This window comes from Bos javanicus, chromosome 11, assembly GCF_032452875.1.
Source record: "Bos javanicus breed banteng chromosome 11, ARS-OSU_banteng_1.0, whole genome shotgun sequence".
Taxonomy (NCBI): Eukaryota; Metazoa; Chordata; class Mammalia; order Artiodactyla; family Bovidae; genus Bos; species Bos javanicus.
Window position 1 is genome coordinate 94,287,358 of NC_083878.1, and position 14,913 is coordinate 94,302,270.

At 51.8% G+C, this 14,913-nt stretch overlaps 1 protein-coding gene across 6 annotated transcripts in view; it reads right to left on the reverse strand.

The window, feature by feature from the left end:
* Positions 1–14,913, reverse strand: part of DENND1A (DENN domain containing 1A) — a 530,572-nt gene that overhangs the window by 17,707 nt on the left and 497,952 nt on the right. For 3 of the 6 annotated variants that reach the window (XM_061433489.1, XM_061433487.1, XM_061433490.1), the window contains 2 exons: positions 10,050–10,106; positions 3,692–3,780 (listed from right to left, as the gene is read on the reverse strand). The exons of 1 other annotated variant lie outside the window; for it this stretch is intronic. In XM_061433489.1, the coding sequence (XP_061289473.1) occupies positions 3,692–3,780; positions 10,050–10,106 (146 nt within the window). The remainder of the gene's footprint in view (positions 1–3,691; positions 3,781–10,049; positions 10,107–14,913) is intronic. 2 more of the 6 variants (XM_061433488.1, XM_061433491.1) reach the window with 1 other exon arrangement.

Genomic DNA, 14,913 nt, shown 5'->3' on the forward strand with positions numbered 1-14,913 from the left:
GGACCAGGCCTGTCATCGAAAAGATGATCTCTCCATTTTCCAGCCCCCAGACCTGGGGCAAGTTATGGAAAGCCTCTCTCCGAGCCTCAGTTTCCCCATCTGTTCAATGGGAAAGCCACTACCCACCCTTCACCATCTTCAGGGATGTTCAGTATATGTTACTTCTCTTTCCTTCCCCAGATAGAAACACTCAGCCACCAGAGAACACTGCCTCCTGGGCTAGAAGAGGACTGAACAGCTCTGGTTCCCAACCCCAGGGAAGCAGAAAGGAAGGTAGCGTGCAGGATAAGACACCTCAGGACATGGAGCTCTCTGGGCAAAGCCAGGAGAACAATGGACCCCCTTGGGCAGCACAGTACAACCGAGAGAACGAAGCTGAGCAGCACCGGGAGTCCTGGCCCTGCCGCTTTCTAACTGGATGGCCTGGAACCCTGGTTCATTCCTTCCCGAGCCTGAGTTCCCATTCTGTGGGAAGGATGCCTAAGAGGGCCCAGAACACATCAGAAGCTCACTGTACTCGCTGCCAACTGGCCTCTGACCCACGGCCCATTCCGTCCGATCCCTCCTAATCCTAACTCTTACCCTAGGGGATCCTTGGGGCATACCATCAGTCCTGCTGTGAATAATAATGTAAGTAGCTAATACTTCTGGAGAAGTCATCACTGAATATTAATGAGCTAATGTTAACCGAAAAACAGAGGGAAATGTTATCCCCAGAAGACTTCCTAAAGGAGTCTTCCAATCGCCATCAAATGGTTTTGAGGGGCTAGGACACCTACTTTTCACTGGGGAAGAAAATTTAACATAGGAAACATTTTGCTTTGGGAAATTGCAAGTCAATAAAATTTAGCTGTGGGATTCCCCTTAGGGCACCCTTTAAAATCTTAAGAAGCTCACACCTGGTAGGTTTTTGAAGATGTTTGTGGAATGAATGGATGCAAGAATGGACATAAGTTGGAAAGCAAAAAAATGGACTTCAGTGAAGGCAGTGGCCAGCAGTGCTGCGGCAGTGCCAGCGGCCTCGATGAATTCCAGATGCCGCTGCCACAGGAGGCTGTGGAGACCGACTTATTCTGAATCAGCTCCATCTTGTGGTCCACACAGTTAATTATTTAATGTGCTTTTTGGAAGTGAGAGTTGGGGCAAGAAGTCAGGAGGACCGAATCCCGCCCTCCACTTCAAAGATCCTGTGTCTCCTTCTGCCGCCAAAAATCCTCCAAGTTTCTGATGCACTCTGGTATTCCCAGCGGAGACAAAGATTGTGATTCAAGAGAATCCAGGCCAGATTAAAGGGCCAGGCACCGAGTCCGCGTGCCCAGCACTGAACCACCCGCAACAAAGCCCCATTAGGATGTGGCTCCTGCCCGCCGGCTTGTCTTCTTGTGTCTCCCGACACAATGCTGACAGACTGGGGAGGGGCGGGTTCTTCCCCCCAAAACAACATTTTATGAGGAGTCTGTTTTATTAAAATATTTTCCGCTGGATGCTTCCTGTGTTTCAAGAAGTTGGTCTTGCCAGCTGGAGCTGATGACAGTTGAGAAAAACACATCCAAGTGCTGTTGTGACATGGCATTTGGAAGTGGAGCACAACAGGGGGTGGGGGCAGGGAGAAGGCAGCATGGGAAGAGACGCAGGGAAACACCCGGGTTACACCAGAAATGTCACTGGCGTTATAGGAATACAGCCCTGCCTTCCCTCACCCCATAAAAAAAAAAAAAAAGAAGTGAACAGAAACTCTTGGAATGATGTTCTAAAATGTACCTCCCTATCTCCTGGTGGGCCACTGTACGGTGGAGCACTGTTATGCGTGATCACAGAGAACCTGTCATTTGTCTTCTATAACTGCCAGTGTGCCAGCCCACTAAACCAGCCAACCCTGCTCCCACCGGTTCATTTCAACCTCAAATGTTTCCCCCAAAGAAATCCAGAACAAGGCATAATGCAATAAAACAAAACAAAACCCACACAAAGTGGTACCGACCCAGCTCTGGTAACCACCAGAATGATGGGGGTGCCAGACACTGGCTCTTTGCATACACTGACGCAGCAATCTCCTATCACGGGGCTGGAAGAGCAACAGCATAAACGCGTGTGGTGGGGAGGTCCAAGCTCTAATCGGGAACTTGGCCACAAATGGGCAATGCTTTTCGGTAGACTGGCAAGTGTTGGTGTGTTTCTGGTACAATGCAAGGATATTCTGGATTTGCCTTTCAGTATCTCCAGGCCCATGACCCTCTATCCAGTACATAAATATTATGTACTGGATAATAAAATATTTAGTCCAGTTTTAAAGAGATGACTCTAAAGAAAAGTGACGCACTTCTTCCCCCTAAAGAGAAATCTTTGGGCTCTGAGGCACTCTGAAGCCACACTGCATTCTCTCCACAAGGGGGCAATCATAATCCACGGCAGGGAAACAATCCGCATTCCCTTTGTGCACAGCTCAAGTGAAACCTACACCCGACTTCTGGAGTCCTCTCTTCCAAATTCTCCATCACCACGCATCTCCCAAGACACACAGACACACAGGTTTGAGGGCCTCCTAGGCAGGCTGGTTCTGTAACCACACCGCAGTCTCCCGTGATACTGAACTATATACCAGAGAATCCTGGATGACAGGCAGGCTAGGCCACAGCCCGGCATCTGAGAATTTCTGCTTTCTTTTGGCTCCTATTCTTGCTAGGACCTGCCATCTCTCTTAACTTCCTTTTCTGAGAAATTTTCTGAAAACAGGGCAGCCAGGAGAAGCACTGCCCTCTTCACCCAAGGGACATCAGGGTCCCAGGGGCAATGATTTTGGCTCGCAAAAACCCGAGGTGGATTCATGTACTTTTCAGGGCGTCATGGGAAGCCGGCGTGTAGCTGCTGAGTTGTCTGGGCAGAGACCAGGGGCTGTGCACCTTGGGGACCAAGGGCAGACAGCATCCTCTGATGGAAGCAGTGCTACCTTCTTCAGACAGCGCTGAAGCCAGGAAGCCTCTCTCATTCACACCGCTCACCTCTGGCCCTGGCATTCCCCTCACCTACCCAACGTCCGCCCAGAGAATGACTCTAAGACAGGTCCTCTGCTTGCTATGGGGCATGAAACCCAGCACCTGTCCTGAGGAGCTCTGGGCCCGAGAGCTAGAAAAGCAGACTCATGATGAGCTAAACGCTATGGCACAGGTGAGCAGAGGTGCTGGTGCGGGGGGCGGTGGATGAGGATAGCCCTGGGTGTACCTCCCTCGAGCAGTCCAGGCCTAGGAAGGTGGCGCGTGTGTGAGTCGCTCAGTCGTGTCTGACTCTTTGCAGTCCCAAGGACTGTAGCCCACCAGATTCCATGGGTCTTGGCCCTCATTAAATAGGCAGCCTCCTCAACTGGGTTCCTAACTCTCTCCTGCTGACCCTCTATTTTTAGCGTAAGAAAAAGCCGAGAACCACTTTCTGAGCTTGTCTGAGTACCCCGTGGGTGTCACTACTCAAAACCCAGCCTGGTGCCCGGCATCCTGGCCTCTGGGGCCTCCTGCTGGTGTGACAACTGCCAGCGGAACCGACACTGAAGATCAAGCCCTGCTCCCCGACTGACCTCTTTGTGAAACACCCGCTCAGGGCTCCGGGGAAGCCCTTCAAAGGCCAGGGCTGCCGCGTGGGCTCCACAAAGCACTGGCCCCCCTGGGCTCCTGCAGAAGGGAGGGGAGGATGGGGTACTCACTGGTCAGGGCTCGAGACGGACGTCCTTCGGGCTTCCATTGTGATGTTGCTCTTCGGTCTTTTAACGACGTGTGGACGGGGAGGGCGCACCTAGAATGGGCATGGGGAAAATCCCCAAGAAGGGCTGAGTTGGAAAAGCCATTCAAGGACATTTTCAAGATGTAGGTAAGCAGCCCTAAAACAAACGTTAAGGGATTTTCAGAGCACAGACTTAAAGGCTGTGCTTATGATGGAGACTTTTGAAGTGGTGGCCGATCTGTGAACTGGAATCTGTGGCCTACTCAAAGGAGAAAGGCTCTTCTGAAGGGCTGGGTGTCCTGATTTGCACCCAGCGGGTGGTTCCACCTGCTTCCTTGTGGGGCTGCCCTGAGGGCTCAGCGAGACACTGTCTGGGCATGACCCGGAACAAAGAGGCCCTAATGGTAAGTCCCGCTTGCCTTCTCCTGGAACCTGGAAACCAGTTTGTTAGAACAAGGAGGTTTCACTCAGACTTTGTGTTTAGGGCACACATGCCTATTTTGTTCTTTTTAACAGCTGAATTATAGGATGCTTGTTTTACTCTCTAAGTGGGAGGGTGGAGAAGCAAATACTAACAGCATTAGGGCACCAATTAAAGTCCTCCTTCTGCTCCCCTGGGCAGCCCTGTGCAAGGCTCGGTCTGGACCCTCACACAGTCCGTGTGGCCACTGCACTCACCACACAGACAAGCTCAGGGGCCGGAGCCGGGGGTATTGACGGTGAAGGGCATAGTCTCCTGGTCCACGGCCAGACTGCAGAGACACGGTGGTTTTTTTTACTACCTACGGCCTCTGAAGGCTAAGATGAGGGATTGTATAAAAAGACACTTCCTTTTCCTACTAGAGCCGGTGATGACAGTTAGGCTAAGAATTTCTAGGTGTCCTTAGAAGAACGCTCGTTTGGGCCAGTCAACACTAACTGGCTTTAAATTTGGCACCACCATCTCTGTACAATGCCAGAGGAGGACTGGAGAGAGCCTATCTGTGAATTTTGTTGCCAGTAAGAAGGACCGAGCAGCCCAGTGCGGGCTGCTCCTGTTCTGCAGACGAGGGGCCACTGCAGGCAACGCCACACTTGCCAAGGTTAGTGGACAAGACCGAGAAGGAGAGCACAGGCACGCTCCAAACCCTGCGCCCTCTCCTGGAACCTCCCCCAGCCCCAAACCCCGCGCTGCTGGGCGACCCAACACGATGGCCCGGAATACAGGTTACAGAAGCTGGCTGCATAAGAGACAAGTCTTTACTGAGTTTCATCAGGCCCTCAGGCCTCCTCACATCTGATCTAACCAGAGTTTTTCCTGTGGAACAGCCAGTCTGATCTCAGCCTGGTTTGGCAAATCAGAGATGTGGTAAAAGCCAAGTGCATTCCACTGAACTTGCTGTCTGCTATGGGGTTACTGTGACGCTCCAATGAGCTCATGGAGGAGAAGCGCTGGCATGGGGCCTGGCACACAGTAGGGGCTCAATACAAGCTCATCGTGCTTCCCTGTGACCTTATCAATAGCAGACGGAAGACAGGGGGCATCTCTGAATTAGAAGATGGATTTATGATGGTCTCATCCTTGCCTAGCACTCCGCTCCATGCCTGTATTAGTGACCCCCTCAGCTGGGTTTTTTGAAATGAATGTTGCTGCTTGGAATCTAAGAAGCGCGTAATAATGTTGCTGTTATTATCACTGCTATTAGAACAGTGCCTTCCACGGTGCAGACGGACGTCCAGTCACTGGCTGCTGAGCACACGAGTGGATCCACCCCACACCCACGCTAACCCTGAACTGGTTTCTGGCCCAGAGCCTGCCTCCTCTGGCAGCTGGTAAGCAGGATCACCTGGTTTGCACCTGACTTTGCACCACAAAGAGGGCATGCAGTTGGGGGCAACTGCTGCCTTGCCCCGGGGTCCTGGGGTGGGGGCTTCAGGAAGGTCAGACAGTAAGGCCCGTTCGCCTGTCCCTGCCCACAGCTGCTCCTCGTACAATAGAGGTGGGTTAGGAATGTGAACTTGTGGCTGAAATGGGGGGATTAAGTTTGTGGCAACTTCAACTGAACTTGCAACGTGGTGAAACATGGGGAAAAAGAACAACAGAGCTAATTAGACGAGCTGAGCTGTCAGAGTGCCGCTGAATGGCTCAGCGCCAACAAACAAAAGGAATGGGTTGGCAATCAGCAGGATCGATGGAGAAGACTGCTTCATTAGGGATGATAAACCAGACAGAGCGGGAGAGGGAGGGGTGGGAGGGGGAGGGCGGCAGCGGAGGCGGGGGAGGGAGAAAAAGGCTCGGCAGACCCAGAGACAGTCACCCGCACGGCTGCAGGCACACCCAGAGTCACACGCACGTCTGACTGGTGTGGACAAAGCAGACGCAAAATTATACTCACGGACAGACAACCACCCAGAGACATGCATGGAGGCATGGAGATGCCAACAGACCCACAGTCTCGCAAATACTCGCAGAGGCACGCACAGGAGGAGAAGGCCCACGCACGGATCTCTCTTTCTCTCTCTCTCTCTCTCTCTCTCTCACACACACACACACACATACACACACGGCCGTGGACGTACAGCTAGAGCCACACCAGACACAGACACACACAGACAAAATGGTTTAATTAAGCCCAAATCACAAGACGATGCAGACAACTGGCCCGTCATATTTCAGTGATCAGATGCGTCTTTCCGGGGTGCTTAGGAAGGGTGGGGGCTGGGGATGAGGGAAGAAACCAGGCGAACACACAACGCGACTGGCGCACCAGCACTCCGGTCCCAGCCGCGCTGGGGAGAAAATGCTAAACAGGGATTTAGAGCTCTGTTCAAGGGGGACTTGAGGGGAAAGTTGGGAAACCAGCCAATTCCCCACTGGATTTAAAACCTGAGAAATCTAAGTCGGCAGGGTTAAATGTGTATTGAATACAAAAGCACCGAGTACATTTGATTTTAATGGTGAGCAAGAAATAATAAATACAGAGCTTATAAAGCGCTTCGCATGCGGCCGACCACAGCCTGCCTCTCCCCTGCGCGCCCCAGCCCACTCCCCTGAGTCCACAGACACTGGCAAGGCTTTCTTCTGCTCTTTTCTTTCTCTGCTTTTTACAAAGAAAATCTAAATCCTCTGGTCACATCTGAACTCCAGCGACAGGTGCCAGGCTACAAAGCTCCTTCCAAAAAGGCTGGATGCTGGCCCCCACGCTCCCACTGCCCTGGGCTGACAGCCATACTTCTGCCGAGAATGCCTGCGGCTAAGTGACCCAGCAAAGCCCGGTCAGGGGCCAGAGGCTCCTGACATGGGAGCTTGGCGGGCCGTCATCTCTGAGGCCCTCGAAGCCACGGGGCTCATACTCCACGTCTTCCAGGTTCACCCCTAGTGTGCAGGGGTGCCCATGGAAATGCTTGCGTGAGGGCACTCAGAATGAACAGACCTGGGGCACCGGGGAATGCAAGGCCCCGAAAGCACAGAACTTCTAGGGCTCCCACATTAGCCCCACAGTGACCCTGCTTTGGATGAAGGTATTTGGGTGGGCAGAGCTGGGCTACGTGTGTCCACCTCTTGCCAGGGACTGTGCTAGGTACTACAAATATACGACCTCATAACCCCACCAGGTAGGTAGGGCAACCCATTTTATAGATGATGAAACTAAGGCTCAGAGAAGGTATGCATATGGCTCCACGTCACACAGCGAAGAAGTGTCCAAACTGTGATTCAAACTAAGACAGGCCTCTCTGGCTTCCAGGCCCAGGAGGATCAGTTCTGTTCGGCCACCTGCCTCTTCAGTGTCTCATAATCCTAGACCCCCGAGTGCCAGGCCAGTCACCTCCCACACTAGGGCAGTGGCAGCAGCAGCTGCTACTCAGTGTTCAGGGCAGTATTTGCCTTCCCAAGTCCTCAGTCACTGGTGGATGTGGCTGGATTCCAGCCCTCCGCACCCCAACCCCCCAGGCTGTCCGGGTCCTCACACTGGCTACACAACCTGGAGTCAAAAGTAGCTGTCTCCAGCTTCTGAGTTCTTCCAAGGGGAGCAGTCCTGCCCCGGATCCTACTAAGAGATTCCCTGCCATCTTTGATCCTAGGTCCCTCCAGGCACTTCTTAGTGCTAGCCACTGGATGACTCTGGCTTGGGAGAGGCTGCTTGGTGAGGAGTGAGGAGAGGCAGGGCAGAGGCAGGCCTGGGCTCAAAGGCCAGCATGGCCTCTGATTATCTCTGTGGTTTCAGCTGCCAACTGGGGACATCGCATCTGCCTCCTCTGGGTTGTTGTAAGGACAGAGGAGCAGAGTCTGAGGCACATTAAAGGTGCTCACTAAATGTCATTTCTTCTCACCTCTGCATCCGTGCCAGGGCCTAACACTGCAGTAGTGATTCCATGGGAAACACAAGCTACCACTGATTAAATTTTTCTCACCTGAAGGTTCTCCCCCCATCCTTTGTACTAAGATGGACTCTGTGGAGATGGAGGGCCCAGGGAACTTGGTATGCATGAAAGACCACAGGTTCTAGAGTCTGGTGACCCCTTTGTGTAGTTGAGGGACTTGGGTTAAGTTACTGAGCATCAGTTTTCTCATTTAAAACGGGTGGAGGAGATGCCTACTTCATAGAGATTCTGTGAGGCTCAGCTGGGATGATATGACTAAGAATGATTCGCTGACTATGAAAATCCTAGGTGAATGATTAAGAAACTGGGTCATTCCTTAGAAGTTTTAAGACTGAAAAATCTATTAAGAAGAATAAGAACCACTACTGTGTCCCAGGCCCTGTGCAAGGAGCCTTACAAATGACGTCTATACTCATGCTCACAAAAAACCTCCATGAACAAGGGTGTATTAGAGAGAGAGAGGGGCGAGGCTCAGAGAGAGCTTCAGGACTTGCCTAGAGTCACACAATCCGGGTATCAAGCCTGGCTCTGTCTATTCCCCAGATCCACATTGCTATTGACTGCACTGAAATTCTCACTAAATCACACAACACTTGACCCAGACATTGGCTTCCTGTCCCCCAGAGCAGTTTCTCTTTGCTGTTTGTGCCTCCCACCCAATGACAATAAGCAGAAACATTTCAGCCCCTCGACAGCTGTGCTGACCATGGTGTGACTGGGGTATGGGATGGCTCTGTCATGTGTGGAACCTCAGTGTCATGGCTGCCTCCACCCCAGCCCTGCAGCTCCCGTACACGGGAGGGAAGGGAAGGGAAGGAAGACAGTGCCACAGAATGTTCCAACATCCATGCAGAGAAGGCCACCCATCCGACATTAGGTACGTGCAACAAGGATTCAAAAGACACAGTTTGAGAGCACTCCTAACCACTTCTGGTTTGGTGCCATCTGATTCAAATAGATCTTCACTCTAATAAACTCTTAAAAAAAAAAAAAAAGCCAGACACAGCTCAGCCCAGTCACCTGCACCCCTCAGCTGCCACACTTTTCAAGATGGATGTGGACACCACAGCAGGGAGGGCAGGAGGGGCTGGGACTCGGGTTTGTGGGGAAACATGATGGCCACTGGGCTGCAACCAGACCCCTTTTGCTTGACTGCAAGAGTGGTGGCTGCTTTGAACAAGAAACAGAGAAACTCTTCTCTTGGTCAACAGCCCTCACTCAATGGTCCCAGCCAGTTTCCTTCCCACTTTAAAGGAAGCTGCTAAAGTTATCAGGCCTCAGCATGACTGAAGCCTTAGCTCACAAGAAAAAGGACTTCACTGATGCTGAACACCGGATCCACGCCCAGTATTTTCCAAAGGCGTTTCTCTTGAGAAGACATGGATGGGTCCCTCTCCCTTGCCTGCCCATTCCCAGGTGTTGGTGGGTTTATCACATCTCGTCCTGCTTTTCTGCCCATCCTCGGAGCTTTGCTTGGGAAGGTGGAGCCCCATGTGCGGCCCGGGAGAGGAGGAGACTGGTCTCCATCTGAGCCGGCTCGATATTCTCTGGGCGTAGTGTCCGCCCCTGGGAAGGCACATCAAGTGCATTTCCAAACCAAGATCTGGCACAACGAGACCCCTGCTGCCAGACTTCCGTTTCCTTTGTGAGGAAGAGGCGGCTGCAGCCTTTAAAGCTCACTGGCTAGCAACGTGGCTCAACCTAGGAGACGCGCTCAAACCAGGCACGCACAGCAGACACAGCACACAGCAGCCCCGCTACCTACAGCTCCAACCTGCAAGTTGCCAAACTGGTTCAGAAGAAAGAGACAGAAGCTCAGGAAATGCAAGTCCGGGTACATGCCACACAGAGGGAAGCTGAAAAACCCACTTCCTGGTTTTCCTTGGCAAGGCAGCTGAGTTCAGACCCCCGAGGTTTAGTCAGGCGGGGAGACGGCTCAGGCAGTGTTAGGTGAGAGGGCAGAACCACTGGCTACTCACGGGCCTCGAGCGCTGTATCTTGGGAGGCGGCGGGCGAGTGGGACGGAGTCTCTGTGGCTGCATTAAAGTGGAAACTTAAGGAATCAGTACACACAGAGGTGGTTTGACGCATTTTCACACACAGCTCCGGGCATCCAGCCACCCAAGCCTGAGCCCAAGGGCCATCTTTGATGCCTCCCACTCCCATGGCTGGCTGCCGGCTCCTGCACACCCCATGTCTGAGGCCCTCTCCTCCACCTCCGGCCTGGATCACTATTATCAGCTGGGCCCCCGCCTGGAGCTCCTCAGCCATTCTCCACTCTGGCCGAGAGGAGTTTTCTTAAATGCAGTGTGACCTTGCCACCCCCAGCTTGGAGACTCTGCTGTCCTCTCCTGTCCTGGGGTGACAGTTCACCAAGGCCCTGGGCTGGCGTTCTAAATCCTCTAAGACCTGGCCTCTGCTGTGCCCTACCCAGACCCCTCCCAAACTTTCCCCCCACCCCGTGCTCACTCGAAGACCCTTGCATGGCCCGAGGCTCTCAGGCCTGCTTCATGCCTACCCAGCAGGTGGAATGACCCACCCCACCCTGATCTGCCTGGCAAACTTTGCTTGTTCTTCGAGACTCTGCCAAGGTGGGGTGCTGTTCCCCAGTGCTCCCACTCATCACCCAGTGTCGCCCCGTGTCTGCCCCTCTGCCCTCCTACTCCTTCAAACGTTCATTTCCTTGAGGGACTCATCCCTGTACCATGGGGAAAATGTATCTTCTTAATAAATGTCTGATGAATAAATACAATTTGCACAAAATGCTTGGCTTTTGAATAAAAATCAGTGGAGCACAGATCTCTTAGCTTGAACCCTCTGTGTCCAAAGTCAAGCTTTGTTCTCTCAATAGCCTGCCCAGATATCTAGATGCCCTGGACAGTGGGGCAGATGAACACAGTGGAAGGAGAGTAAAGTCCACACTAGACCAAGGTCACGGACACTTGGCAAGCCCTGGGAGGCTTCTGGTTGGTTCTTCCCATCAGTCTTGTGGTTCACAGAGGTCCGTCATTATGCCGCAAAGTCCAGACCTGCACTTCCCACGACAGGGGCCAATGGCCACACAGGGTGAATCCAAATTCAGATGTGCTGTTAAGTGTAAAATGTACATTGGGTTTTGGAGACTTAGTTTGAAAAAGAATGCAAGATATCTCAATAACTTTTTATACTGATTATATGTTGAAATGAAAATGTTTTGGATATTTTGGTTAAATATATTATTAAAATTAATCTCGTCTGTTTCTTTTTAATTTTTAATACAGTTACCAAAATATTTAGAATTCCATATGTGGTTCGCATGTGTGGCTCCTGTTACATTTCTCTTGGACAGCACTTCAGAGCTTCACTTGGTTGGAGTGGTCCTCCAGACAGCAAACCTGCCTTACAATTCCTTCTCCACACCCGACTCCTGCGGGGAGAGGCTGTGTCTCAGAGTCCCTGGATCCCTGGTGCCCAGCACGGGGCCAGGCGGAATGGCCTATGGAGAAAGTGGGCTGACGGACTTAGTGGAGAACTGGGGTCCCTCATGGCACCCTAAGAGCACATCTGGATGGAAATCAGCCTGGCTTCCTGGATCCTGTGCTGTTTGGAGTGTGGGCAAACCCTCACTCGGAGACCCTTCTTCAGCTGGAGACTGTCGAGGGTTGGGATGCCGCCCAGAAAGACGAGCATGGCTGCCCGCAGGCACATAGGCTATGGTCCTCGTCCAACCCCTCAACTCTCACAAACACCCTCTGCTCCCCTTGCTCTCGGTCCCTCTGCTTCTGGGTGGCCTCCTTCTCGAGCTCCAGAGCCCTCACCACTAGTCACCTCTGACCTGGCCGGCAGGGGTGGCAGTGGGGCTGGGGGCTTAGGAGATGACCTCTGGGGTCAGACAGTCTCACACTGAACCCAAGCCTGCGATTTAACCATCCAAGCTTGACTTTCCTCATCTGTAAATGCAGGTAATGGCACTACCCACCCGAGGGGACTGTTACAAAGTTTCAATGAGATGATGTTTGCCAAGATCTTTGGCCAGTAGACACCAGCAACTATCACCATTAGCAGCTTTCCCACCCTCCAGCTTCTTCCCCCTCCAACCATCTTCCATCTTATTTCAGAGTGGACTTTAAAACAAACAAACAAACATGCCCAATTATGTTCTTTGTCAGCCTAAATCATCCCAGTGGAAGGCTGGCATCTCCTGAGCTATCTTCTGAGAAATACCATCCTGGGAGATGCATTGTATGAAAGAAGAAAAGGGGGTTCCCCTGGCAGACATGAGAAGTGTTGAGTCTTGCTCTGTTTGGAGATTTACGACGCCGGTTAGCACAGCAAAGCCTGTCAACCCTTCTGATAAAAACTCTACCCTCAACAGGCAAAACAGTATTAACTCTTCCCTCCCCCCACCCCGCCCCATAAAAGTCCTGCTTCCCATATTTATTTGAACAGACTCACATCCCCTATAACACCTGTTAAATATTCCCTGGAAAATGCTGACTGAAGTGTTCAAAGCCCTCCAGAGTCTGGGCCCCACACGTAAGCCTCTGCAAACTCCTCTCTCCCTCCAACCCTGCCCCACTCACCCCCTTGCTCTCCCTGAAAGCTCAGGTGTTCTTGAAGGCTGCTCCTGAAACACCTTCCATTTCCTTTTGTCTCACTCTTGGTGCCTCCGTTCATCCTTTGCTATCTGTCTCAAGCACCACCTCCCCCAGGGGGCCGGCCCTGCCCTACCCTGAGCGGCGAGGGTCAGATGCTCTGCCTGCCATGTATTCTTGGTACAAAGGTTGTAATTATCAGCTCACTCATCTAACTTCTCTGCTTATCCTGGGGTCTAGTGTGGTACTGGATAAATAGGTGCTCAGCAAGATTTCTGACTGAACCTTCCTGGCACATGTAGAAGAAACACAACGGATGTCAGTTCTCCAGATTCTGTAATTATTTTGCTTTGATTGTCATCAGGAAGTATTAGCTCTTTCGCAACCGAATTTATAAATGGTGGGAAAAGCTGCCTCTTGACCACACCCAACCTAGAAACCAGGAGAGTAAACCAGGGGGATTTATAGACACTGAGAGAGGGTAATGCGGTACACGTGTTCTGAGTGAGACACGGGGTGGATCACAGCAGCTTCCCAAGGGCAAGGCACTGCTAAGAAGCTTCTGCCTCTTGGAGGGGAGAGGGTGAGAGCGCTGCTGAGCTGTAGTGGTTGCTGTTCCCCAAATATGCTGGGGGGCATGACAGCGGGGGACGCAGGCTGAGGAGAGATGAGTCCTCTGGGGACAATTAGAACAGGCCATAGCATGGAGTGGTGGTGACTTAGTGGGGATGAGAGGGTGCAGAGGGAAGCTAGGAAAAAAATCAACTCAACACACTGTTTTCTAGAACATGGCTCCAGTGCTCGGGAAGCTGAATCAGGGAGTGACTGAATGTGGGGCTACAATAGGTTGAGGTAAGGCCCGGGAGGACTGCACATTGCTGGCCAGACTCCGTGAAAGTCATTTCAGTAAACTGGAACCCCCACACCAACCCCACCCATGCTCTAAGTCCCAGGTTCAGGTGGCCTTGTCTGCTTCTTCCATGGCTCTAGTGCCAGGAGCTTATCCTTCCATGGATAGGGACACAGACTGGAGGGAGGGAGAGTGGCCTGCTCTCAGGCCTCTTGACTGTAAATCCAGGGCCCCTCCCACAGCTGCACAAGAGGAGACCAAACCAGAAGAGCCTTGGAGCAGAGAATTGAGAGGTCCAGGCACTTTTACAGAGAAATCACGTCACGTGCGATCCTCAATTCCCTGGCTACATGGACGGCTGGTTCTTAAGTGAGTTTAAAAAGGCTGGGCCTTTGGCAATCTTTGGCTAAGAAGAGTTCTGTTCAGCAGTTGCTCTGGCACTCCAGTGGGGGCACTGGAGGTTTCAGTGGCCAACATAAGCACCCGCCTTTCTGAAAGTCACGTGGAGTCCAGATGCAGATTCACTCTCCCAGAGTGCAAAGATCCCTTCCGTGAGCAGTGATGGAACAATTGTCTGGGGCCAGGGCCTGGGGATTCAGGAGAACAGGATAGAGTCTGTCCTTAAGGGGTGTATGATTCAATGGAATTTGACCTACTTCTCAGAAAAATACCTTTCTTAGAGTACAAAAAGCATTGCTAAAACCCCAAGAAATAGACTTTGGAAAGACTCATGTTCATGACTTGGCTCTGTAATTTTCTAGTTGAATTCAATCCTGGCTTTGCCATTTGGCATGTTATTCAATCTAAGCCTCAGTTAAGTCTTCTGTAAAATGGAAATAACTCCAGAGTCACCAGCACTGGCATGAGGATGCTATAGGAGGGCATCCCGGCTGTGGGAGGCTCTGGTCCGGCAACCTGCTGATGAAATGAGAACATCCGATCCTCTGTCCCTCCCTTAAATCCACAAGTCTTCCCAGAAGAGTCTTGTGAACGCCAGGATGTTGGCTTTCGAAGGAAGCGTGCTTTGAGCAGGGCACTGTTGAAAGGGACTGGGTTTTACTAATCTCTTCTATTTACATGATGTATTTTCCTTTCAAAGCATTTCTACTTCTCTTCTTTCCTTTGAGCCTCACATTCCCTGGTGAGGCAAGTTAGAGGAAGGTTATTTCCCTGCAGAAGAGGCGGCCCAGAGAGGTTAAGTGACTAACATGAGGTCACCGAGCTATTAGCAGGAACTAAAACAAGCAGGTTTTCTTAGTTCATTGTGCTATCCTTGTCAACCGAAACTTCCAAAGTCATCTGGAATCCTTTCTGATTTGGTTTTTCTACTCCATATCCTTTCTACTCTGCTGTTAGGAGATCTGTGCCTTAGAAAGCAGGCTGGTGAGAGAGTGACTGACATCCTCGCCTTCCTTCCTT